Consider the following 24,897-nt stretch of genomic DNA (forward strand, 5'->3'; position numbering starts at 1 on the left):
GATTGGTATACGACTAGCTGTTGTGAAATACCAAGTTCATCTTCTAACTAGAAATGAAGTACAAAGTCAACTTGCCTCAGCAGTAGTTCACTCTATTTTTACATTTTGGCATGAATTAGACTGATATCGTCTATATATTTTAAGAGTTTCACATTAGTGAATCCAAGAGACAGTCTGAAATTAAGCAAAGAAGCGAAACCCTTTAAATAGCAGAAAGGCATTAGTTAGGCACAGGTTTACTTGGAAGGACACACTCTCCCCCTCATGGCCAACAGCCGGGTTGGGGGGTGGGGGGGGTGACTTTTCACCACATAGCTAAAAGTAAATGAGGTGATTCTGTCTTTCACAATGCTCTTCTTTTGCAAGTCATAAGTCCTGAAAATGAAATCTGACTTGGGGAGAGGACAGCAGGAAATGTCAAAGCAGAGAGCAGGTGAAGAGTCAAAGCACCTGTGACCGCCAGGCTGCTTCATCTTTGCTGCTGAGCTTTTAAGAGATGTGCGAGGAGAGGAAGGTAGAGCGGTCACACGTAGAAAAGAATCCTTCTGGAAGGACCTTTAGACTGCCCACTCATCCCACCCAGGAAGCCCTAATTATGGAACATCACTCATCACCCAGATTTTTAAAACAATGAGAACATGACCTTTCGTTCGCCCAAGTTAAACGGCAAGCACGGTACTGAACTCGACTTCTTGAATGTCCTTGTTTTTTTCTCGCCCATCCTAAATTCTGTGACTCCATTATTCCTGAAGGCTCCTAGACTGGCCTCATCCTATCACTAGTAGGAATGCCTGAGTCCCTTTCAACCTCTGCACGATGTTCTCCAAGTATCAGACAACCACAGGTGAAATCCTTCTTTCTCTAACGACTGGCAACCCTCTTTTTGGCTGAGGGAGGGGACTCTGTGCCTGCCTTCTCCCGTCTCAGGGCCCTCTGGGCAAAGCACACCGCCCAGCGCTGGGCAGGAGCCCCGTGCAGCTTGGGATGAGCCTCTGCTCTGCGTGACGTGGGCAGACACCTAACCAGCACCACCACATGCATCCCTCTGTCCTGTATTTTGACCTCTTCCTCTCATCGCAGCTGAAGTTCTGTCTGGGGAGCACATTTCAGTTTGCAAAGTGCCCTGGTGAACAAATATTTGCTTGGGATTGTGATCCTGGTGGATGTCACCATGATGGGGCCTAGAAATTGGGGAGGGAGGCAGGAAAGCTGGGGGCGGCCAGGTCCCACTCACCGGCACCTCCACTGACTGCATGGCCAGGTCGCATGGCGGCTTCAGGGCCCGTGGCCGCGTGGCGTACCAGAAGGTGGTGAGGGCCGCGAACGCGCCGAAGCCCATGAGCGTGTTGGTTGGAAGGGTGCGCACGTACTGCCGGAAGTCAACCAGCTCTGGCAGCCGAAAGTACCGGAACAGCTCGTGGGCTTGCATGGTCCTGGGTTGGCAGCGTCCTAAGCCACAGTCTGTGGGAGAGAAAAAGGTTATGTTCATTCCAGGGAGGAGGGATGCATTGCCAAACTCCCCAAGGCCGACGATCATCAACTGGATAGTTGACGCATCAATGGGGGCAGTAGAGCCACGGGCTGATGGCTCAGGCCTCCTTCTCCTGGCTGTCAAATCTCACTTTTCTAAAAGCGCTTTAGGAATTCATTTTACTTCTGTCGGCTTGCGTAAAGTTCTCATTATCCACATTCAAAAGATTTAGCCACTCAGAATTCTTGCTGTAAAATGTTAACATAAGGGGCATGAGTTACCATTTTCTTGTCTTACATTCTCTCCCTGTTCTCTTCCACCTGATCAAACACACTCAACTCTTAATATCAAGGCAGATGGGGAGAAGGACAGAGAGGCAGACACAAGCCCAAACCACCTGAGGGCCATCAGTTTTCTCACAAAATGCAGCACAAGCTCCCCAGCTGGTGAAACAGGTCACTCTGGGTTTCGGGGCGTGTGTGGAGTGTCTCTCACCTTCCCCACACTCTTTGTAGCATAAAAGCAGCCACGTGGATGCAGGGGAACCTGGAGTCAGCTATCCTGATAAAACAGTGTCTTTTATATTCCTCAAGCTATTGTAGCTAAATAATAAAAGGGTGTGCGTAAGTATTTAGAGATATTCATTCAGCAAATATCTAGAGAGATTACAGAATAGTCTTTGAAAGAAAGTGTAAAATAGTACTTGAGATCCCAGATTCTAGAGCCAAATCCTGCCTCCCTGGTTCATTCATTGAATCACTGGGGACAAATCACTCCCCTCTCTGTCCTCAGTCTCTTCACCAGTAAAAACAGCACCTATCTCGTAGGGCTTTTATAAGTACTAAATGATTCACATAAAGAACTTAGAATGGTGCAAGGCACCACAATGTGTTCAATTAAGCTGGGCATTATTATTATTTCCTCTACTAATATTGTATATTTGTCCTGCATGAGGAACAATAAGAGATACAGTAATAAAAATTGACCCTTATCTACAAGGAGTTTACATGCAAAATTAAGAAGCCAAAACACACAGAAGAAAATCAAATGAACAGCCACATACATACACACACACACACACACACACACACACAAACACACATATATATATAGAAAAGCCTCTAATTGAATATTATAGACAATTTATAAACATATAATGATATAAAAAATTAATGTGCAGTACAGAGAAGAAATAATAACTCTAATTAAAAAATGATTGATGAGTAACTACTCTCAAATATGTTTGGCATACATATGGCAAGAAATCCTACTAAACTATCTGAAAGACTTTTCTCAAAAAACTCCCCCGTAATGTAGTAAGTGGTAACCTTTATCATACATTCAGATAGTATGTTTGAGCTCCTTACTACATATGCTTTTAAATAGCTAGGTCCCAAGATTGAAAATAGTTTCTTCACCCCCCCCCCCCCGCGCCCCCCCTCAGATACAGATATCCTCTTCAAATTTAAATCTATATTATTGTATAAATAGCTTTACAGAGTTGCAGAATATCAAGAGCTTTCATTGCCCATCAGGACTTCTAGAAGGCAAGGTCACATCCAGCCTTGTGCTCCCACAGCCCAGGGGAGGCGTACAGAAAACACACACACATATACACAGACACAGACAATTTCCAGCTTTAGCACGACAACAGAGAAGAAGCGGGTGAAGTGCATTTCTTCAGGTCACAGCTGTGGAGAGAAAGCACTCACAGAGCCACTCACCATCTGTGCCACCGACAACTGACTGCTGGTGACACACCAGCCCCAGAAAGGGACCAGGACAGGGGGTGGGGCCGGGGGCGGGGCCGGGGGTGGGGCCGGGGGCGTCCGCGCTCAGCCGCGGTCTGCACCGCCTGCCAAGGTCTCTCCGGGCATTCGTCACATGCCCGGTCCTGCGCTGCTGCCCACTGGGCTAAAGGTAACTAGCAGACAAAATCCATATGTGACTTCTCAGGAGAACAGACGGTGGAGGGTGGGCCAATGAGGAGCTGGGAGCAGTCACCCCACTGCTCCACCCATGGGCAGGGACAGGCATCGGTTAGTGTCACTGCTGGTGCCAGTTCCGAAGACAGACACTGGTTTCTTTCTGCTCGCCTCCCCGGTAAAGAGAGACAATGGGTATATTTAAAAAACAAAACAAAACACTGAAATGAATGGTCAGATGCTGGCTGGTCATGTCAAACAGACATGAGACAGGTCAAGAAAGGAACTGATTGTCAGCCGTACGCTGACAGCAGATTTCTTCTAGATGAATTCATAGCTCGAACTGACCTACCCCAGCCATTCACCAAATGTGAGCACCTAGTGTAGGCTGAGGGCTGGAAGGCGGTGCCCATGACCTGGTCGGGGCTCTCAACGGGTTAACCAGCTATTGTGGGAGACTGCTGTTGTTCACTCACCAAGTCGTGTCCAACTCTTCACGACCTCATGGACTGCAGCATGCCAGGCTTCCCTGTCCCTCACCGTCTCCCAAGGTTTGCCCACGTTCAAGTGAGGAAGATACAAACTTTAAAAAAGCAGTTATCTGTTTGCAGGTGGGGTAAGTGTTAGCACTGTTAAGTGCTAACACAGTGATCAGGGAAGACCCCTCTGAGGAGAGGGTGTTGACACTGAGACTTTAAGGATAGGCAGACAGAGTCCAGGTCCTAGTAGCCCCAAGCGGTTAGATTTCATAAACAATATTGCAATTCCACGGATGCACAGAAACATGCATAAAATGAGCATACCTCCTTTTCCCTCCAATCATTCTGGCTGTCTTCATCACCCATGGCACTTCAAGCTTAGTACACACATCCTTGCCCTTCCCGCCTGTCTCCCCAAAGTCCTTGAAATCATTTCCATAAAACCTAGATCATGTGAATTTACAGGAGTTGTTCAACAGACTCACAACCCTGTGTGAGAATATTAAATCATCCCCCCATAAACAGACACTGTCATAAACAAGTGATTAACTTTTTTATCTTCAGTTCAGTTCAGTTCATTCGCTCAGTTGTGTCTGACTCTTTGCGACCCCATGAACCACAGCACGCCAGGCCCCCCTGTCCATCACCAATTCCCAGAGTTCACCCAAACCCATGTTCATCGAGTCAGTCATGCCATCCAACCATCTCATCCTCTGTCGTCCCCTTCTCCTCCTGCCCCCAATCCCTCCCAGCATCAGGGTCTTTTCAAATGAGTCAGCTCTTCGCATCAGGTGGTCAAAGTACTGGAGTTGCAGCTTCAACATCATTCCTACCAATGAACACCTAGGATTGATCTCCTTTAGGATGGCCTGGTTGGATTTCCTTGCAGTCCAAGGGACTCTCAAGAGTCTTCTCCAACACCACAGTTTAAAAGCATTAATTCTTTGGTGCTCAGCTTTCCTCATAGTTCAACTCTCACATCCATACATGACCACTGGAAAAACCATAGCCTTGACTAGATGGACCTTTGTTGGCAAAGTAATGTCTCTGCTTTTTAATATGCTGTCTAGGTTGGTCAAAACTTTCCTTCCAAGGAGTAAGTGTATTTAATTTCATGGCTGCAGTCACCATCTGCAGTGATCCAGAAAAATAAAGTCAGCCACTGTTTCCACTGTTTTTTATCTTAAGCATAGGTAATAGCCAAGCTACAAGCAGACAGCATTATACTAAAAAAGAAATGTCTATTTCTAAAAATAAGTCTAGGAAAGAAAACTTAAAAAAAGCAACAACAGAAAATTGTTGATTCAGTAGCATCCCTGCAAACACATTTGATTAGGTACTAATCTGTAAAGCTAAGGAGTTAAATCCAGCTAAACTCTTATCTTTACTGGGGGACGACAACAAATTTATCACTGCTGTTCAATCACTTAAGTCATGTCCGACTCTTTGCGACCCCATGAACTGCATCACACCAGGCTTCATTGTCCTCACCATCTCCCAGAGCTTGCTCAAACTCATGTCCATTGAGTTGGTGATGTCATCCAACCATCTCATCCTCTGTCGCCCCCTTCTCTTGCCCTCAGTCTTTCCCAGCATCTGGGTCTTTTTCCAATGAACTGGCTCCTCACATCAGGTGGCCAAAGTATTGGAGCTTCAGTATCAGTTTAATTCACACTTCTTAGATGGCAGCCAGGTAAAAAGCTGCACATCAACTCTGCTGAACAAACTGGTTAACGTCGTACATGGGAAAACTGAAGTCCACACAATGAAGAACAAAGGCAATATCTCATACAGGACCACATAAGGAACAACTCTTAAATGTGAATGGGGGGGGGCATTATAAATCATTTCCCTTCTGATTAACTGCTTTTAAGGAAAAGGCTCTTGGGCTATTTAGAAATGGAGGCAGACCTACAAGCAAAGAAAACTGCCTGCAACAAACAGCCTTTAAATGCTCAAGGTGAACACAAACACCACGCTTTAAAACAGCTGCATCAGGTCTTCTAGAAGTATCACAAGATGCACATACTAGCCAACATGTGGTAATAAAATAAATAAAACCCAGATTTTATTATTGTTCCAATGGTGCTTTAGCTGGAATAGTTTCCCTAATTTTTTTCAAAAGTAAATTTCTACATCATCATTTCAGGAAGTTTTTATAGCCAAGGCACACAATCATGGTACTGCTTGCTAAGAACATGATTCAATCGGCTTAAAGGCTTAAGCAGCCAGTATATCTTGACAACACAGGACTAGTGACAGCCTGCCTCTCCTTCTCTAAAGCTACTCCCCCATCTACAGAATGTGAGCTCACTCAGCTGAGTCTTCCGAATCTCCTATAGAGCTGGAGTCTAAAACTACGGACGACAGGGAGCATCCCAAGGGTGGGAAAAACCTGGCAGGAGCTCAACACAAAGAACCAGAGTGAAGGAAGCCTTTAAACAGATGGAAACAGATGTAGAGGCAGGGGAATCAAAACCCACTGCATGACTGTCAGAAAACACAAGTCCTAGTATCCACCTGCCTGAACTTTGGGAAGAAGAGATAAACAATACAGTATCAATTTTGTGTTTTGGAAAGGTTTTCACCTCGTGTGTCTTATCTAAACATCACAATATAAAATCTGATGAAGAAACTGAGGCTGGACATTTCTAAGGCTTCCCAAAGTTATCTCCCAAGACATGGACACCAACCCAACTACATTCACACTTTTTCCTCGACAAGATTCATTCTTACCCTCTTCTGGGAAGCTGACTCTCTCCACTAAGGACATGCATACTCTTTCTGTGCACCTGGGGCTCACAAGGTCCCTGCAGTCCACGCCCCAGGTTAGGAATCATGACAGCAGGCAGCCTCTACAGATCCCTCCAGCGCACACACGCCACGGTATTATTAACAGGAGAGCTTGGCGTCTGAAATCCATCTCACCCTCCCTGTCCTACAGAGCTGCTAACATCTCCCCCCTTCACCCCAGCCTTGGAGCATATGGGTTCAAGACCCACTGTACACAAAGGTTCACCTCTTACCATTCTATTTGCACCAGGAAAAGAGTGGCTCAGGGTCACTTTCTGTGTGACTCACAAGAGCATCATTTTCTAAGGACACACACACACACACACACACACACACACAGCTCCAGTGATTCTGCAAACAGATACTTACATTAGCATTTTATTTTCTTTGTGTCATTTATAAACCCCCAAAATGGGTGAGTTGGATGTTTCTCTCCTTCGAAAGGTCCTCAAGCTTTCATCCAGTTGAGTAACAGTGGTTTGACGGACTACTTCACCAGGAATGCAGCCCTCCAACAAACCCACATAAATAGCACCCTTACCCTGGCAGCAGCAAACGAGGAAGTCCTGACATCTTGCCTTAAAGCAGCAGGCCGAGCTGGCAAGACACTGCCAGTCCTTGCTCCACCTCCTCCCCTGCACAATAGGCTATTTACAGAGCCCTGAAAGCACCCTCTTTGTCCGGCACTAGCTGGGCAGAGCTGGGCCTCAGGAGCAACAAGAGAGCAGCGGCCAGGCCGTGTGCTGTTCTTTCAACAGGCCTCTCCAAACCCACTGGATTCTTGCTCCTTAACCCTGGCTGGCAAAGTACCTAAAGCTAGATTTGCTTAAACCATCCCCTCTGGAACTAAATGAGCAGTCGGGCTCTCCATAGAGAGAGGAGCTACAGAAGCTCCACAGTGGTGCCAAAGTCCACGGGCCCAACCTCATTCCACACGGGAATTCCTGACCATGATCACTGCCCTTGGACCGTCTCCTCATCCTGAGTATGAGCAACAGAAAGATCACCTGGGTCACTGCGGGACCCCGGGCACATGGAACAAGTAGTTCCATGGGAATTTATCCCCATCCGCTGCCTTGGGGCTTTTCCTCCCGAGGAAGCAAAGAACACCTTAAACCCGCTGAATTCTCACTAAAGTGATTCCGTGGCTCCCCAGGTTAATTTCCAAAAAGATTTTAAAAGGAGAAAGGGAACAGAGATGCTCTGTGTTTTGAAAGCTGATTTAATGAAATAGCTGAGGCAAGTTGAATAATTCTAAACTCAACTGTTCTCTGTTCAGCTCCTTAAAGTTGTCCAAGAGTGGGACACATAGCTTTCCCAGGCAAGTACAGGGCTAGACTGATTTTATTTAACCCATAAGATTAGGGCCAGGCCTCACCCATTCACATTGGCTACAGGCCACCACTACCACATATGCCCCCAAATAAAGAAATTCCAAATATAACGTGTCAAACTGGAAACGGATATACTTTGGGGGGATTAGATGAAATGGTCAAATGCCTACTTATAACAGTCTCTCTATTAGACATATTTTTAAGTCATCCAACAATATACATTACTTTATAAATATCTGTTGTTTTCCTATTCACATTTCATGAATATCTTATTCAAAGTCTTTGAACGTGCTTCTTCCATTAGGGTCTCTGGAAACCCCAAAGCCATTTTTTAAGGATTAAAGTTTTCTGTAGGATATCTTCACAGTTTTCTCTTCCATTTAAGCTGGTTACATGGAAGCATTTCCTGAAGTTCTACCTTCAGCTACCACTGCAAAAATTTTCCTAAGTTACAGGAATACAATTTGTATTATGTTAGGATAGTTAAAAAAAAAATTTTGTCCTACGGGTCCATATTCATATAACTAGACCACACATGTCACTGCTTTTTACAAAAATATCCAACACTTGCCTTTGTAAAGCCTAGCTCCCAGAAGTAATTACCTAGCCAGCGTTCAATTTCTTTGCCTTAGACTTCTATAAGAACCCAAAACTGGGATTGCTGCAGTCCATGGGGTTGCAAAGAGTTGGATACCACTGAGCGACTGAACTGACTAACAAGACTTGGATTGGCAGGGCTGGCTTCAAGATTGGGTGTCCCCCTCCACAACTAACATTGTTCAAAACAGCATCCAAGAGAGTACTCCGGAATGGGAAAGCCTTAGTAAGATTCTAAAAGAGGACTGAAAGAGAGTTTGGGGAAACCTCGCCTTCTTTTGGGCAGGGATCTGATTTAATATCCACGTGGGGGTATAGACTGCAAAATCTTGCAATCCCATTCACAAAGCTTGAAGTAAACTCCATAACAATGGTATAGATACCAAATAGAGAATAATGAGGTGGCTTGAGTAAGAGCAAAAAAAAAAAAAAGGTAGACTTGATCACAGGTTCTGGGGGAGCTGCGTGCGGAGGCAAGAGGTGAGTGTGGTCTAATCAGACAGAAACATGACGATGAGAGGTGCCTCCCCACCTCACCTCTAGGATTTGGGGAAGTTAATCTGGAACGAATGACAGGGGTGAGTCACACAGAAGGGAAGGTACACCTTCAGGGAAATCAGCATGAGGTTACGACGTCTGTGAGGTCACTGTTAGCTAAGCACGCGCCATGTGTCAGGCCGGTGCTGAGCAGTTACCTGTGAGAGCATGCTTAAGGCTCCTAACAGTCCTCACTGCACACTCATTGCCATCAATGCAAAGATCAGAAGACGGTGCAGGGACGTTCAAGTCCCCGCCCAGCTCCACACAAGAACAGGACTAGCGCCCGGGCCAAGGGCAAGGCCGCTGCACCCGGAGAGGCAAGTGTACGCGGCGAGATTCAAAGCCAGACGAAGGTGGGACACAACACAGAGGACAGTAAACAGCCAGGACACACGGGGCCTTAAAAAGCTGGGGCGTGACTCCCAGTGTGACAGGACACACGGAGCCTTAAAAAGCTGGGGCGTGACTCCCAGCGTGACGGGACACATGGGGCTTGCGCACAGTAGAATACTCTTCAGCCTTCACAAAAGGAGGAGATTCTGATACATGCCAAGACGTGAGCGAACCCTGAAAATGTTGTGCCAGGTAAAAGAAGTCCGACACAGAAGGACAAACGATGTATGATCCTGCTTATACAAGGGACAGAAAATAGGCAAATTCAGAGAGACAGAAATAGAGGCTACCCCAGGGTGGGGTGGGTGGGAGTTAACTGCTCCACAGGTACAGTGTCTGTTTCAGACAATGAGAAATTCTGGAACTAGAACGTGGTAATGGTTACACAACACTGGGAATGTACTTAATGCCGCCGAATTGCATACTTGCTGCTGCTGCTAAGTCGCTTCAGTCGTTTCAGTCGTGTCCGACTCTGTGCGACCCCATAGACAGCAGCCCACCAGGCTCCCCTGTTCCTGGGGTTCTCCAGGCAAGAACACTGGAGTGGGTTGCCATTTCCTTCTCCAATGCATGAAAGTGAAAAGTGAAAGTGAAGTCACTCAGTCGTGTCCGACTCTTAGCGACCCCATGGACTGCAGCCCACCAGGCTCCTCCGTCCATGGGATTTTCCAGGCAAGAGTACTGGAGTGGGGTGCCATTGCCTTCTCCATTGCATACTTGACGGGGGTTTAAAATGGTATATATTATATTTTATCACTAATTTTAAAAAATCTTAATCACTTACAAAAATACTGACCAGGATTTAGTAACTAAGTGGATATAAACAGAAAAATAAAAGGGGGCGAGGGGGAAGGAATTAGAAGGCTGAATTTTTGAGCCTGGAGGATGATAGTAGAACCATGAAGTGGAGAGGCAGCTGTGGGGTCTGCAGGGCCCCCACGGACGGTCCGTCCTTTCCGCATGCTCCTCTGGGCTCCCCTGCTCATTGCCAGCCTCTGGGTCAACACAGAGGCACGGGTCATGGTGCTCATCACTTCTATTCCTCCTCTGAGCTCCTCCCCTCCCGGCACCTCAAAACCCAAGGTTCGAAACCCCTCCAAAGGCCCCCTTCACCTACAGCTCTGCTCCCTGGGCCTGCTGTAAGATGCCCAGTTCCTACACAAATAGGCCAGAGGCTGCTTCCCTGAGAAAATTCTTACAGAACCCGCTCACTCAGAAGCAGTGAATCCTTCCTCTGAACTCCCGGCATGCTTTAGTTCCAGCCCTCGCGTGGTCCTGGGCACCTGGTTTGTGCTTCTGGTGGGTATACGCTCCCCTTGGGGGGAGATGCTCCCCTCCTGGTGGGGCGGCGCCCCGGCCCACCTGTCTCAAGATGCCCTCGCATGGTGCCCTGTCTAGGACAGGCGCTTCCTACACGCTTCCTGAGTCTCGAACGACTCTGTGATTCTGCCTGGTTCTCTGCTGCAAGCCCCAGAAGATGTATCATATACACAGAGCTGTGATTCTCCAAAGAGAAAGGGGGTATTCAGGGTATTTTCAAACTTCAGCCTCCTCTCTCAGCACCCGCGCTGCTTGTGTGAGTGGGGGCCCTGGGAAGAAGCAGCACCTTCCAGAGGACGTGGAGACAAAGAGACAGACAAGAGGGCAAGCCACCCCTGACACGCGGCCTTAAAACATTCTCCTTCCCAACTCAAACTTACACATGATGTCACCCCATGGGTGTCTAAGGCAACCATCTTCACTTCTCCTTCGCAGAAATTTAGACATCCATTCACACAATAGTGTGATTGTCCTATTACTGTTCAGTCGCTCAGTCGTGTCCGACTTTTGGCAACCCCATGGACTATAGCACGCCAGGTTTCCCTGTCCTCCACCATCTCCTAGAGTTTGTTCAAATTCATGTCCGTTGAGTCGGTGATGCCATCCAACCATCTTGTCCTCGGTTGTCCCTTTCTCCTCCAGCCTTCAATCTTTCCCAGCATCAGGGTCTTTTCCAGTGAGTTGGCTCTTCAAATCAGGTGGCCAAAGTATCACAGCTTCAGCATCGGTCCTTCCAAAGGAAATCAGGGTTGATTTCCTTTAGGATTAACTGGTTTGATCTCTTTGCAGTCCAAGGAACTCTCAAGAGTCTTCTCCAACAACACAGTTCAAAAACATCAGTTCTTCAGCATTCAGCCTTCTTTATGGTTCAAGTCTCACATCCATACATGGCTACTGGAAAAACCATAGTTCTGACTAGATGGACCTTGGTCGGCAAAGTAATGTCTCTGCTTTTTAATATGCTGTCTGGGTTTGTCATAGCTTTTCTTCCAAGGAGCAAGCATCTTCTAATTTCATGGCTGCAGTCACCATCTGCAGTGATTCTGGAGCCCAGTAAAATAAAATCTGTCACTGTTTCCATTGTTTCCCCATCTATTTGCCATGAAGTGATGGGACTGGATGCCAGGATCTTCATTTTTTGAATGCTGAGTTTTAAGCCAGATTTTTCACTCTCCTCTTTCACCTTCATCAAGAGGCCCTTTAGTTCCTCTGTGCTTTCTGCCATAAGAGTGGCGTTATCTGTGTATCTGAGGTTATTGCTATTTCTCCCAGCAATCTTGATTCCAGCTTGTGCTTCATCTAGCTCAGCATTTCACATGATGTACTCTGCATAGAAGTTAAATAAGCTGGGTGACAATACACAGCCTTGACGTACTTCTTTCCCCATTAGGAACCAGTCTGTTGTTCCACATCTGGTTCTAACTGTTGCTTCTTGACCTGCATACAGGTTTTTCGGGAGGTAGGAAAGGTGATCTGGTATTTCCATCTCTTGAAGAATTTTCCATAGTTTGTTGTGATCCACACTGCCAAAGCCTTTGGCAGAGTCAATGAAGCAGATGTTTCTGTGGAATTCTCTTGATTTGTATGTTAGTATAAAACAAATCAAGGCTGCCATGGGGAAGGCAAGAGCACAAAGGCCTCTCTTAAGTAGAGCAGCCAATGTCAGAGGAAAGTCTGAGTCCAGAGCCTGACCCCAGGGCTGGCCACCAATTTCTGAAAGCGTGTTTCCCCTGACAGAAAAGCACATCTTCCAAACCGGAGAAGCCACCCAGGGACTGGGATGAGGAGCCCTCAGAAATGCCCAGAGTGGCCATCTGGGCCACAAGGAGCGCTCACAGCAGGACCTGCCTGCTCAGTATTCCCCAGAGAGAAAAAAAGCACCAGGCCCACAGCTCTCCTCCATCCTCTCTTCAACACCGAGACAGAGACCTGTCAGGCACACCCGCGGGAAAGTGGTAATTACAGTCAGGCCCTGCCCGGGGAAGACATCCAGGTCACCCCAGAGCCTCCGGGTAGGAGCCAGGCTGGCATGGATCTGAGAGGAAACGTTTCCATTCAAAACAAAAGTCCTCAGAGAAGCAAGATGCTTCCCCTGGTCTTTAAACAGTGATTCACGGCCGTCAGGCAGTATCTGGATACGCGTCACGTCGGGGCTCAGGGGCGTTTCCTGATACGAGTCAGAGAAGGGAGCAGCCCTGGACAGTGCAGCCCTGCGGCCAGTCGGCTCTGCTTCAGCGGCTGGAGACCGGGAGGCTGTCTGTTAGGCTGACCCAAGGCTTCTGCAAGAATCACGGCAGAAGAGGCTCCCACGGGCCAAGCTCCCTGCTCGTGAGCGGGTCTGACAGGTGTGTGGTTCCAGCTGATCTGCGCACGGGGAGGGCACTCATCACGTCTGTGGCCCCACATGTCACAGACCGTGATGCCGTGGTCTGGGGAGGTCAGGCAACACAAGGAGAGCCTGTTATGGTCACAGCTGGAGAAGAAGGAAAATTCCTCCGGCCATTGAAACGACCCAGAAGCAAAGCCTCTCCACTTCCCTGGGCAGCAAGAAACCACCAAGTAAACCCCGAATCAGGAGGCTCCCAAGAGAAGGGGAGAACAATCGAACAGGAAACAGGACCAAAGTCCTTTCACAACGGCCAGGGCTGGACCCAGCTGGCAGGGGCCCTCCTCTGAAGGCCTCGGGACCACGAGGAGGAGGTCCACTTGTTTGAAGCACTGCACGTAGAGAAGGCACCAAAGTCCTGGGGTTCCCTCAGACACTCGTCCAAAGCTAGTACATAACTTCCGGTAGCGGCTACGCGAGGAGGCAGAAGAGAATCAGGAAAGAATGCTAGACCCACATGCACAGAGCTCTCTGTTCAGGGCCTGGCCGTGCCCCGTGAGCTGCAAAACCCTGAGCCGATGCCCCCTGCTGCCAGAGTGGGCTGGGGCGACAGGCAGGGCGGGTGCAGTGAGAAAGGGGGAACAAGGGAAGATTCACCCCTTCGGTCACCAACATACCACAGCGCATCTCCAAGATGATGCTAGAAGAGGCCCAAGCTGGCCACACAGTCCTGGCATTCAGTACCAAATAACAGGATCCCACCCACCCAGAAACTCTGGGTGACAGCGGGACGTATATAAAGAAAATATATAAAGGAAACAACCCGCTGTTAAAAACCATCAATTCTATGTTTTATGGTTTTATTATTCTTTGTACTTTGTTTGTACTGTGTTTTTTTTTTTTTAATTTCTCAAGATAAAGGAGCTATAACTAGGTCAGGTCAGTTCCTTTCTTCCTTTATTTATGCATTTCTCACCTGCTCTAGAAAGGGTCCCAAGTGGTAAACTGTCCTTCCCACAGAGTGACAGATGGGGTGAAAGCCCCTCCCAGGAAAGACATGTCTAAGCTCCCACTATCTGTCCTAACCTTTAAGAGTTAACGCATCTGCAGGAGTGAACCAAATTATCCAGGGCCCTGGTTTCAGGAGCCAGACGGGCAAGAAAGTGCTGTGTATGGGCTGGAGCGCAGAGCGAGGTCAGTCCAGAGAGCCAGGAGCCAGGCGAGGACAGGTAAAGGCAGGCGGGGCGGGCAAACCCCGAGGCCCTGCCTGTCCTGGGAGTCACTGGGGTGGCGTGTGGGTTAAAGACGCTGGGGACATACACCAGAGGCCCGGACACTCCTTTCCCGGGACAGCACCCCAGGCAGGCCGCAGGCTGGGCATCGGCTAGCTGCAAGAGCCACAGAGGAAGCAGCCCAGTCCTTGCTGCCCCCCGAGGTCGCGGGGATCAAATAGCAGTGACCTGGAGAAGAAGGCTAAGGGGACACATGGTTGGGTAGAGTTACTTACACCTCTCAAAATAGAGCAGAGTTTCAGAGGGATGGATAAATGCAAAAAACGGCTAATAGAGCAGGGGTGGGTGGCAAACTGAATAAAAGTCAGATTTTGACCCTGAGACAGAGCGAGGCCAGCTACTCTCAAGCTTGGAAGAAATCCACTTTTGAGCGTTTAGAGATTTAACCCTGGCGATGCCCTCTGTGGTACTGGAGTGGGAAAGACAAGAGAAAAGGTTAAGCAGGATCTGGCTCATTGTGGGTGGAGAGATGAGGGAGGCCTTGGCAGCTAGGGTTACACCCAGAGTTCAGGTAACTATAAGAAAAGGTAATTAACCCCGGGGAAGCTAAAGACAAAACAGATTCAACCAGTTGCAGAGAGTTATAGAATAATGCCCCAGTGTTTAACAGAAGGAAGGGGTGGGGTTGGGGGGGATAGATTGTCCAATCTAGCCTCCTTGGAACAAGCAATGCTAGTTTTGGGTCTCTATTTCCCCCTTATGCTTTGTTTACATTTTTATTGTGAAAACTTCCAAATCTATTCAAAAGTATATAGGGTAGTACAAGAAGCCACCATGTACCCATAATAACCCCAGCTTCGGTTTCATTAACGACCAATACCTTGTCAGTGTTGTTTCATTCTATATCTGTTTCTTAAAAAACAAAAGCAAATCCCTAACATCCTATCATTCAGGTGACACTTCTGAGCCCCATGTTAGCTCTATGATCCTACAGCTTGGGGGACTTGGTTCTAAGAGGACTAAGACTGGCACATACACGGCCACCTGCCACTGACCAAAGGTTTAAACAAAGAAAGCCAACACAAATACTGACTTGAAGTGGCCAATCCAGCATGATATTTAATTGACATGCAAAAAAAAGTACATATATATACACACTGAGAATATTTAGGGAGTTAGAGGAGAAGGAAATGGAAACCCACTCCAGTATTCTTGCCTAGAGAATCCTGAGGATAGAGGAGCCTGGTGGGCTGCTGTTCATAGGGTCACACAGAGTCGGACATGACTGAAGCGACTTGGCGTGCATGCATGCATTGGAGAAGGAAATGGCAACTCACTCCAGTATTCTTGCCTGGAGAATCCCAGGGACAGAGGAGTCTGGCGGGCTGCTGCATATGGGGTCACACAGTCAGACACGACTGAAGCAACTTAGCAGCAGCTGAAGTGGGAAAGAATCTGCCTGCCAATGCAGGAGATGTAAGAGATGTCTCCATCCCTGGGTCAGGAAGATCCCCTGGAGAAGGGCCTGGAAACCCACTCCAGTATTCTTGCCTGGAGAATCCCCATGGACAGTGGAGCCCAGTGGGCTACAGTCCATGGGGTCGCACAGAGTCGGACACGACTGAAGCAACTTAGCAGAGATGCAGGGGGCACAGGAGTGAACAAAATGAAATCCTTGTCCTAAGGACACTTCTTTCTACCCTGTCAAGTCTTGGATCCAAGGGCAAAACATCTTCCAGACTTAACCTGGCTCTCCTAAAGTCAGAGACCAATTTGACATGAATCACAACCCAGTGTCACAAAGCACTGTCTAGTCTCCCTTCACTAACAAAGTCTCTCATTTTAAAAATGGCACTTGGAAGGATCTTGCCACACTGCTGGCAGAGAAGGAGTTACTTTTCTGGCTTTCGAAACTTTTGATAATGCATCAAAAATCATACATAAGTGTACCCCTAACATGTAGATGCACTTATTTAAAAACTATACAATATTTTCTGGATGTTATGAAACAAAATTATGAATTTGAAAAGAAAGCTAAAAAATAAACATCTACGTAAGCTGTAACACATCCACCTGCACCCTAATAGATGGTCTACCCCACAACAGAAGGTGGGCAGTGCTCCCGATCTTGGAGACCAGTGTTCCTCCTCTGTGTCACCTGCCTGCCGAGAGTCTCGGTTAGTTCCCGATTATGGGCGGCAATAAATGCAACTGCTCACGGGAGCACCTGCAGAAAGAAGCCCGTCGCACCGAGGATGTGGGCTAATGGTGCCCACCCAGGCTGCCCATGGACTTACCATTCAGGAAGAAGACAAAAATACCCTGTGATGCCCCGTGATGGAAAGAAGAATGTCGGGGAGGGTCACGGGCACCCAGGTCAGTTCAGAGGCCAAGCGTTCCAGGCAAGGCCCCTGGCAGGCCAAGGGGCTGGCTCATCAGAGGTGGTCTGTCCCAGACCCCACAGCTGGAGTCCCTACATGCCCTCCCAAGAGGCCCTGGAGTCTGAGGCATTGGTCTCTGACTCACGTCAGGAGGGAATACTCAGCCTAGCACCACCTCTGGCATCTAGGCTGCTCAAGCTGCCTGGCGCACCCTCTGATCGCGGGTCACTCCCCCGTGAGGTGGTTGGCTGGACTGCCTGACAGAAGGTCCCTGCTCCGTCTGGGGCACCTCCAAGGCTTGCCCGAGGCACAACGTGGCTAACTGTCCCAGAGGAGGAACAAACAGCCATCTCATAATTTCACCAGCCGCAGAGAAACAAGGCAGGATTTTTGGTAGGAATACCAGGTAAATGAAGGCTACAGTACAGTTACGTAACGTTGTCTAGAACTTGACATTGATCTCCTTCCTGTGAAGCCCATAGCCACCTGTTGCTCAAATATAACAAACTACCCTCAGAGAGACCTCAGACGCCCTCTGGCTTGCCAAGTTCAACCCCGGGAAAGCACAGGCTTTGGTCTGGGGATTTTCAACGGCTTGATGTCAGCTGCAAGATCTGAGCCTTGCAGGGATTATAATATACAAACCTTGAACAATGAAAGGTACATTCTTCTTTTTTTTTTTAATGATCATAACAATTTATTATAAAATGCTTAGAGGTACAGTCATGCTCATGGGATGAATGATTTTCACAAAACAAAAACAGCTGTGGGAAAATCACAAACTGTAACAGTATCAATAAAAGCAATAAAATGAAAAGATGTACCTTGAAGTATTATTCAAGTAGATGATGCATATACAATTAGCTTTTATGCTATATATGATTCAATTAAAATGCAGTTATTAAAAAGTTGAACATATAAACAGTAACAGCCAACATAACACATGAAGTTTTTTTTTTTTTCATTTATTTTTATTAGTTGGAGGCTAATTACTTCACATCATTGCAGTGGGTTTTGTCATACATTGACGTGAATCAGCCATGGAGTTACATGTATTCCCCATCCCGATCCCCCCTCCCACCTCCCTCTCCACCCGATTCCTCTGTTCTTATCAGTGACCGCATCTATGGGATAATGGTCCATCTGAATGTCTCCTGGCCTCAGTCAGTCATCAGATGATATTAAGTACTTACAAGCAGTCAGGTCCTGTGTTAAATGCTGCTGAAGACACAGAAATGACAGTGACCAGGTCTGCCAAATGCAGAGCTGAGTGTGTGACTGGGGGCCTATCTGGGGGGGACTGAGCCAAGCACATATGAAGAGGCAAAGGAAGGGGGGGCGGGGCTGTGCCACTCAGAAACTGAAGAACCAGTGCACCTAGGCACCAAACAGCTGGAACAGAAGTAGGCCAACCATCAGAACCGGATTCAGGAGAGCCTCCCCTGGCCAGGCATTAACCCTTCGGTGTCTGAATGAGGGGTGGGTGCTCAGGGTAGCAGCTCTTTTCTAACAAGAATGTGAGTGTCTCAACATTTTAAGCACCAGTTCTTGTCGGCTGAAGGTTCCAGTGAGTGATGTGGAGTCTGAGGACGGTGAGGGTCACTCCAGGAAAAGGGCCTCTGAAAAGCAGGGCCATGAGCAACGAGGCCAGGACCAGGATGTCACTGCAGCCGGGGGGTAGGGGGGGCATGCCAGGGAGGCTCACCCAGGACACAGGAGGGGGGTCAGGTGGCAGACAGAGCTCACCTACAGAGTCATGGGTGCAGAGGCCTTGGTTCAACCCTGTGCCACCAGAGCCGCTTTCCGAAAGTTCCAGCATGTGGCCGTTTGGCAGACTCACGGGAGACAGCAGGTTCGAACTGGACTCCAGAAGCCCCCAAGAGCCAAGCTACCTGAAGACTTGGGGCCTTCCAGAGGGACCCTGGAAGGCTTCTGGGCAGAGGAGGGATCTGATCAGAACTCTGTGTTAGGAAGTGTCACCATCATTTTTTTTTTTTAACTAAGTACCCTTGTTTTCTAAACTAGAGGTGACAGACTGTGGATGAGGGTGGCGACCTGGACAAGGAAAGGAGGGAACACACGAGCGCTAGGCAGTATGGCACGGATAACAGAAAACGCCGACTGGCTGGGTCTCAGGGCACAAGTCAAGGATGACACCAAGGTCCGGCCATTCCTCCAATAGGCACAGGGCACAGGAACAAACTCCACTGTGTGTCATGGCCTGAGGGGGACACAGCTTACGTAACCTTGCTAAGGCACTCTGCCCCTGGGCACCAGGTACTATGTCAGGTGATGAGTGAGTTAGGCTCCCTCGGGGACCCGGGGAGCCAGGGGGGTGCTGGAGTGTCTCCGAGGCCAGGAAGCAACCGTATCTCCAGTTTATGTGACCTGGGACTCCCACCCTGCCCTCTTTCAACCACGGCAGCCCTGTTTTACTTATTTCATATACTGGGGTCCTGCCTAAAATTGTCTTGGGGAAAGGAGGCCATAACTGATAGACAATATCTCTGCGCCTTCAAACTCCGCAAAATATTTACAGGTTTCCAGCAAAATCTAGAACAGGACCAACTTCTAGGGCAGGCAAAGCCTTTTGCTCTCTAATTCTCTAAAAAAGTCACAGTTGCGTAGCAGGTGAGCTTATCACTGGCCGAACGGAGCGGAATCAAAATCTGTCGCTGTTTCAGCCTGCTGATGGTGAAGACAATGTGTGAACAAGGACAGGGGACAGCCAAGGAGCAAGGCCAGGGAAGAACCAGCTCTGTCCTCAGTCTTGCCACCAGCTGATAACCTGGAACTTTCCAGGGCGCCCCCCCCCCCCCCCCCCCCCGCTAGACTAAGATCCCTTCAAGTTCAAGAAGAAGAGCCAAGTCAGTAGGCGCTCTGGCCCTGAAACCAGACTGCCGAGGTTCAAACACTGGTCTGGGAGGCTGAATCGCTGTGTCTGTTCCTTGCCACCTTTCATCAGATATGGATATACGTAGGACTACTTTATAGGGTAACTGGGCGATGAACTGTGTTAACAGCTCTGAAGCGCCAAGAGCAGCGCCTGGTGCTGTTGGCTGTATGACCCCTCATCCTGTTGGCTCAGCTAACACTGCCCTGCTTCGTAGTTGACAGCTGAGCCTGGTGGGAAGGGAGCTCCCGTAGCAACTTTCTATTTACTCTGGTTAACAAAGAATAAATAGTACTCAGGGCATTTTGGCCTTATGTATATGGACATTTTCCTCACAACAAACCTGTGGGGAAAGTGCCAATTTCTATAGCAGCCAAGAAAGAGTGCCAATGGACAGATAATACATTTATCAGAAGTCCCTCCCAAATGAGGAAATGGTCTAAAAGGCAGCCCACACTTCCCCCTGTGATGCCCTAACTTCTTTCCACTTATCTTTCCAAAGCATGAATCCTTATTTCAACAGTTTTTGACTGAAACACATGAACCCATGGTTCATTAAAACCACATAGTAATAAAAAATAATTTCCAAATCATGGTCAATTTCAACAGTTTTAAAGCAGTGAAAGTGAAAGTGTTAGTTGCTCAGTAATGACCAACTGTTTGCAACCCCATGGACTGTAGCCCGTCCGGCTCCTCTGTCCATGGGATTTCCCAGGCCAGAATACTGGAGTGGGTAGCCTTTCCCTTCTCCAGGGGATCTTCCCAATCCAGGGATCAAACCCAGGTCTCTTGCATTAGCAGGCAGATTCTTAACCATCTGAGCCACCAGGGAAGCCCCTTTAAAGCAGAATATTCCCTAACTTAAAAAAAAAAGACATACTGAAATATATAAGATATTTAGTGAGCTGTTCTAAATGTCCAGTAATAGGGGAAATATAAATAATTTATGGCATATTGCATAAACTATATGACAGTCATCTTCAAAACTCATTTTTTCAAGAGTATGTAACAACATGAGGAAAGTGTCCACAATATAACTTAGGTCATTAAAGTCAATAATCGAAAATATTATCTTCAATGCAAAAGCAAAAGCAGCCTGCAGGATCTAGTTCCTCAACCAGGAATTGAACCCAGGCCACAGCAGTGAAAGCCAGAATCCTAAACCACTAAACCACCAGGGAACTCCTAGATTTATTTTATATAGTTTTACATTTTCTATAACAAGTATAGATTTCTATTATAATATTAAATGGATATGCTATATAAATTATACACCACAGTTATATACTGTATTTATATAAATACACAATTTTACTTATATAGGTTTTCTGAAGCAAATGGTTTTTGAGTTATAAGATATTAGACAGCTCTCAAATTTTTATTTACATCTCGACAACTATATGGAGCCACCAGTCCTGAAATCTTAGATACTGGGGACAGAACTGGCCTCCAACTGAATGTATTCTTTAGCAGGAGGAAGCACATGGGAGCAAAGTCCTCACCTCCAGCTAAGTTTTTGGCCAAAGAATGTGCCATCCCTCTAAGCTAGCCAAATTTCTGGCAAGGATCCTTCCTATTTCACCCTCCCCTCTTGATTCTATAAAAGTGACCACTAATAACTGTGCCCTCTCCAACACAGTGAAAGTGAAAAGTGAAAGTCACTCCGTTGTATCCAAATCTTTGTGACCCAGGCCAGAATACTGGCATGGGTAGCTTTTCCCTTCTCCAGCCTATCTTCTCCACCCAGGAACTGAACTGGGGTCTCCTGCGTTGCAGTCGTATTCTTTACCAACTGAGCTATCAGGGAAGCCACAGTGAAGAACTTCTAAATGTTAGCGTGTGAAAAAGCAGAGAGATGAAGATGACGCAGATTACGTGACCAGCTTCTCCTGTCACGTGGTACAAATTATGTATCACCTCAAGCTTCACAAACTAGGAATTCTTAAAAGGGTTCGCATTCAGCATTTTAGGTGACGAATGGGAGAGGAAATGACATCAAGCTGGGGACACAAGCACTGGTGAGCCTGCCTCCACTTTCCAGTTCGTCAAATCCAGCTATGAATTTGTTTAAAAGCTCCCCAAAGCTCCTGTTAGGACTAGAATACTGAAACTCAAACTCAATCACTGGCAGCTTCAGATTAGCTCTGTTCACTGAGACTTGATCTCCAGAAATGAGTATCAAAGCAAAATGACTCTAATGTGTTTGTCTGAACACCAAGTTGGACAGTTAACCTTCAACAAAAACGGGCACCTCTGATCTCCCTCCTTACTGGCCGTGGCCTGTCAAAGAGCAGAGCTTGAAGCAGATTTCGGGTACCTACAGCTCTGAGCTGTCTTAAGGGATATTCCTTTGTATTTTCGAACACAGGAGCCTAAACCATTGCATCATCCAAATAAATCTGTTCACGAAGCATGATTAATTCTGTCACAGTTGACAGAATTTGGTTATAAGAGTAAATGCAAAAGGACATAGGTGGCAAATTTGCACAATAAATTCATAAACTGACCTTAAAAAGTTATTCTATCCTTCCAAGGCTAGAAATGACTACTTATTCCTACAGTCTTGCTCTTTCCAGAAAAGGGAAACTTGAAGGGAGAAAGGAGACATCCCCAGCTGTAATGACAAAACAACATAATCTTTCCCCATCCCCTCCTCCAAACTTCCACAAGACAGCTACATCAAAACCAAAGACGCAGCCTGCCCTGGACATCAAGCAGGACGCTGTGGCATGCGGGCACATGGTCAGCTATACCCAAGCTCAACCAAAAGCTGTGATAGTTATGAGAACTTGACCTGTATGATATAAATAGAGACCTTTCTTTACCTGCATTTGTCACAAGTATCGCTCTCTTAAATGCCCCAAATTTAAAAGCCAAGAGATTCTTTTTAGTCAGGTTGCCCACAATAATAAAAAATACTGCCGAACTATGCTTAACAGAGACAGGAAGGAAATAGGTCAACATGCTAATAACTGTGAGAGAAGGGTGATTTAAAAAGTCTTTTCAATTTATAGCAAACGCTGAAAACAGGTCTATAACACCAGGTCTATGATGTGTCTATCTGAAGTGAGGGAGGGAGATATGAAGTGGGTTACTCTTCAGGGTTTGCTTTTTTCAGTTACAGAATTTTAGTTTCTGAAAGACTTTAGTCTCATGCACCTTTTCCCACATGAGGAGTCAAGTTTCAGCCTGAGAAGGGATTCCCCCAGTTGACTCAGAACAAGAATGAACATTACCCAGGACTTGGCTCCACACAGATGGGAAAGGAAGGTTAAAGGTCCCACCTTCTCAAGCCCATCCAACCAGACAATCAACTCAAATCTTAAGTTTTAAGCCAATTCAACCTGCCACCTCAGTCTGAAAAAGCTGAATCAAGCTGGAGGTACCGACTAGCTTTTAGTTTGTAAGTGTTAAGAAAATAATTGTTTAGGAGATAATAATCACAGGTGAAATTTGTCAGAATTATGAATTATTTGTCAGAATTATGAAATTAACCAATTTCTCTCACGCTAAGCAAAGGCAAAAAATAAACGGATATTAACAGTTGGGGCACTTTACATACACCTGCACCAACAAGAAGCTTAAATGTTTGAACTTTCAAAGGCAAGGGCACTATTATAACGGTATTAATTAAGTGCCATAACCTTGAAAGTGGGTAGGGTGGGGAAGGGGTTTGCAAATTCTAGCCTACACACTGAGTAAGAGAAGCATCTGTCTCTGTGTTCTCGTCCACGTGTTCATTCAAGTTACCTACCACCACGCTTCGTCTAGGCTGCAAGGCGATAGATATCATGATTTTTACTTCCTAATTTCAAAACATGCCAGGCTCTTTAAAATGACTCCATCACGGTCATGTACAGCAGCTGTGGCACTCCTCTGCAGGCACCGCGAGAATTTCCACATGTGGCCACCGGCTTCGGGTGCTGCCTTTGACCCTCCCGCAGGCGCGGTACGCAGGGACCACCCTTCACGCCGAGGCTCTGATGCTTCCACGCGCGATCCGAGCATGCCCCCAACCCGCCTCGGAGGGGCAAGAGGGAGGCCGCAACCCAGAGAGCATCGACACGGCCCCGCGGCGATCATCGCCCCGAATCTGCAGCTTCGGGTCCGGCTTCCCGCTGGGCGGTCCTCGCCGCCACACAAACAAGGACGCAGGTCCGCGGCGCGCGTCACCCGCACCCCGCCGTGCACCAGCCCTGCGCCCGCGCCGCCGGGGGGAGAGGCGGGCGGGCATCGCCGGCTCTCTTGCACAGGAAGCGGCGGAGGATCGGGTGGCTTGGAGGCCTCCGCGGCGGAGGGAACTCGGGGAGCCGCCGGGCAGAGGCCGGAAAAGCGGAACGTCGCTGCGATCCGAGGGCGGATTCTCACGTCTCCGCTGCGGCCGCCACCTCCCGGGCTCCGGGTGGCGGGGCAGCCTTAGACCCGAGCCCCAGCCGAGACCTGGGCGGCGCCGCAGCGGGGACCGATGCGGCTCCCCCCCGCCAGAAGGAGCACTCACCTCCTCCGCAGGCCCGGCCGTCCGCCGCCGGCTGTCACTGCAGCCCACTGCCGGCCCCGGCCGGGTCCCGATGCTATTTAAGGGCGCCGCCGCCGCTTCCGAGAGCTGGCTGCGCCCCAGCCGCTCGCTGCAGCCTAGGAGCCGGGCTGAGGCCAGAGCGCGGGCCCCGCCCGCCCCGCCTCGGGCCCCGCCCCCGGCCCCGCCCCGGCCCCACTCGGGCCCCGCCCCCACAGCGGCCCGGTCGAGCGCGTCCCCGCCGGCTGATAGAAGCTTGGGGCACCGCGGGGGACGAACGCACAACTCCAGGAGTCCGGAATACCCTGGATTTCACAAGGAGTCCGAGGAAGGGCAAAGAGTAAATTGTGGTGGCTCAGCCCAGAAGTCTGCAGTGCCAAAGGGGGCGGGACACACCCTTTCGCGTATTCCACCTTCAACCACATGCCCTCTGACTCCTTGGGGCGGGGGCATCTGCAGGGAGGAGCCCTGGGGGTCCTGAGGCTCTCCTTTCCTATTGGTTTTGGCAGAGAACTTGCGTGATCCTTTTAACCTGGTTTCACCCACCCCCACCCCCACCCACGCGGTTTCGCCACAGTCCCTGGCCTGGAAAGGCCCTGCTCTGGACTTCTGCAGAGCGCTGGACATGAGACCAACAGGACAGATGGGCCCCAGGATAGTTGGATCAGAGCGCAGGCTCGACACCATTCAAGGACAGCGT

At 48.3% G+C, this 24,897-nt stretch overlaps 1 protein-coding gene across 3 annotated transcripts in view; it reads right to left on the reverse strand.

Moving 5' to 3' along the window:
- ACSL1 (acyl-CoA synthetase long chain family member 1) overlaps positions 1 to 24,339 on the reverse strand; it is a 61,946-nt gene extending 37,607 nt beyond the window's left edge. For 2 of the 3 annotated variants that reach the window (XM_065947644.1, XM_065947642.1), the window contains exons 1-2: positions 24,183 to 24,339; positions 1,235 to 1,461 (exon numbers count right to left, since the gene is read on the reverse strand). In XM_065947644.1, the coding sequence (XP_065803716.1) occupies positions 1,235 to 1,429 (195 nt within the window). In that variant the 5' untranslated portion in view covers positions 1,430 to 1,461; positions 24,183 to 24,339. Of the gene's footprint in view, positions 1 to 1,234; positions 1,462 to 16,707; positions 16,728 to 24,182 lie in introns of those variants that run through there. The other variant, XM_065947643.1, reaches the window with a different exon arrangement.
- Between the last annotated feature and the right edge of the window lie 558 nt (positions 24,340 to 24,897).

The sequence above is a fragment of the Muntiacus reevesi genome, chromosome 10 (genome assembly GCF_963930625.1).
Source record: "Muntiacus reevesi chromosome 10, mMunRee1.1, whole genome shotgun sequence".
Lineage (NCBI taxonomy): Eukaryota > Metazoa > Chordata > Mammalia > Artiodactyla > Cervidae > Muntiacus > Muntiacus reevesi.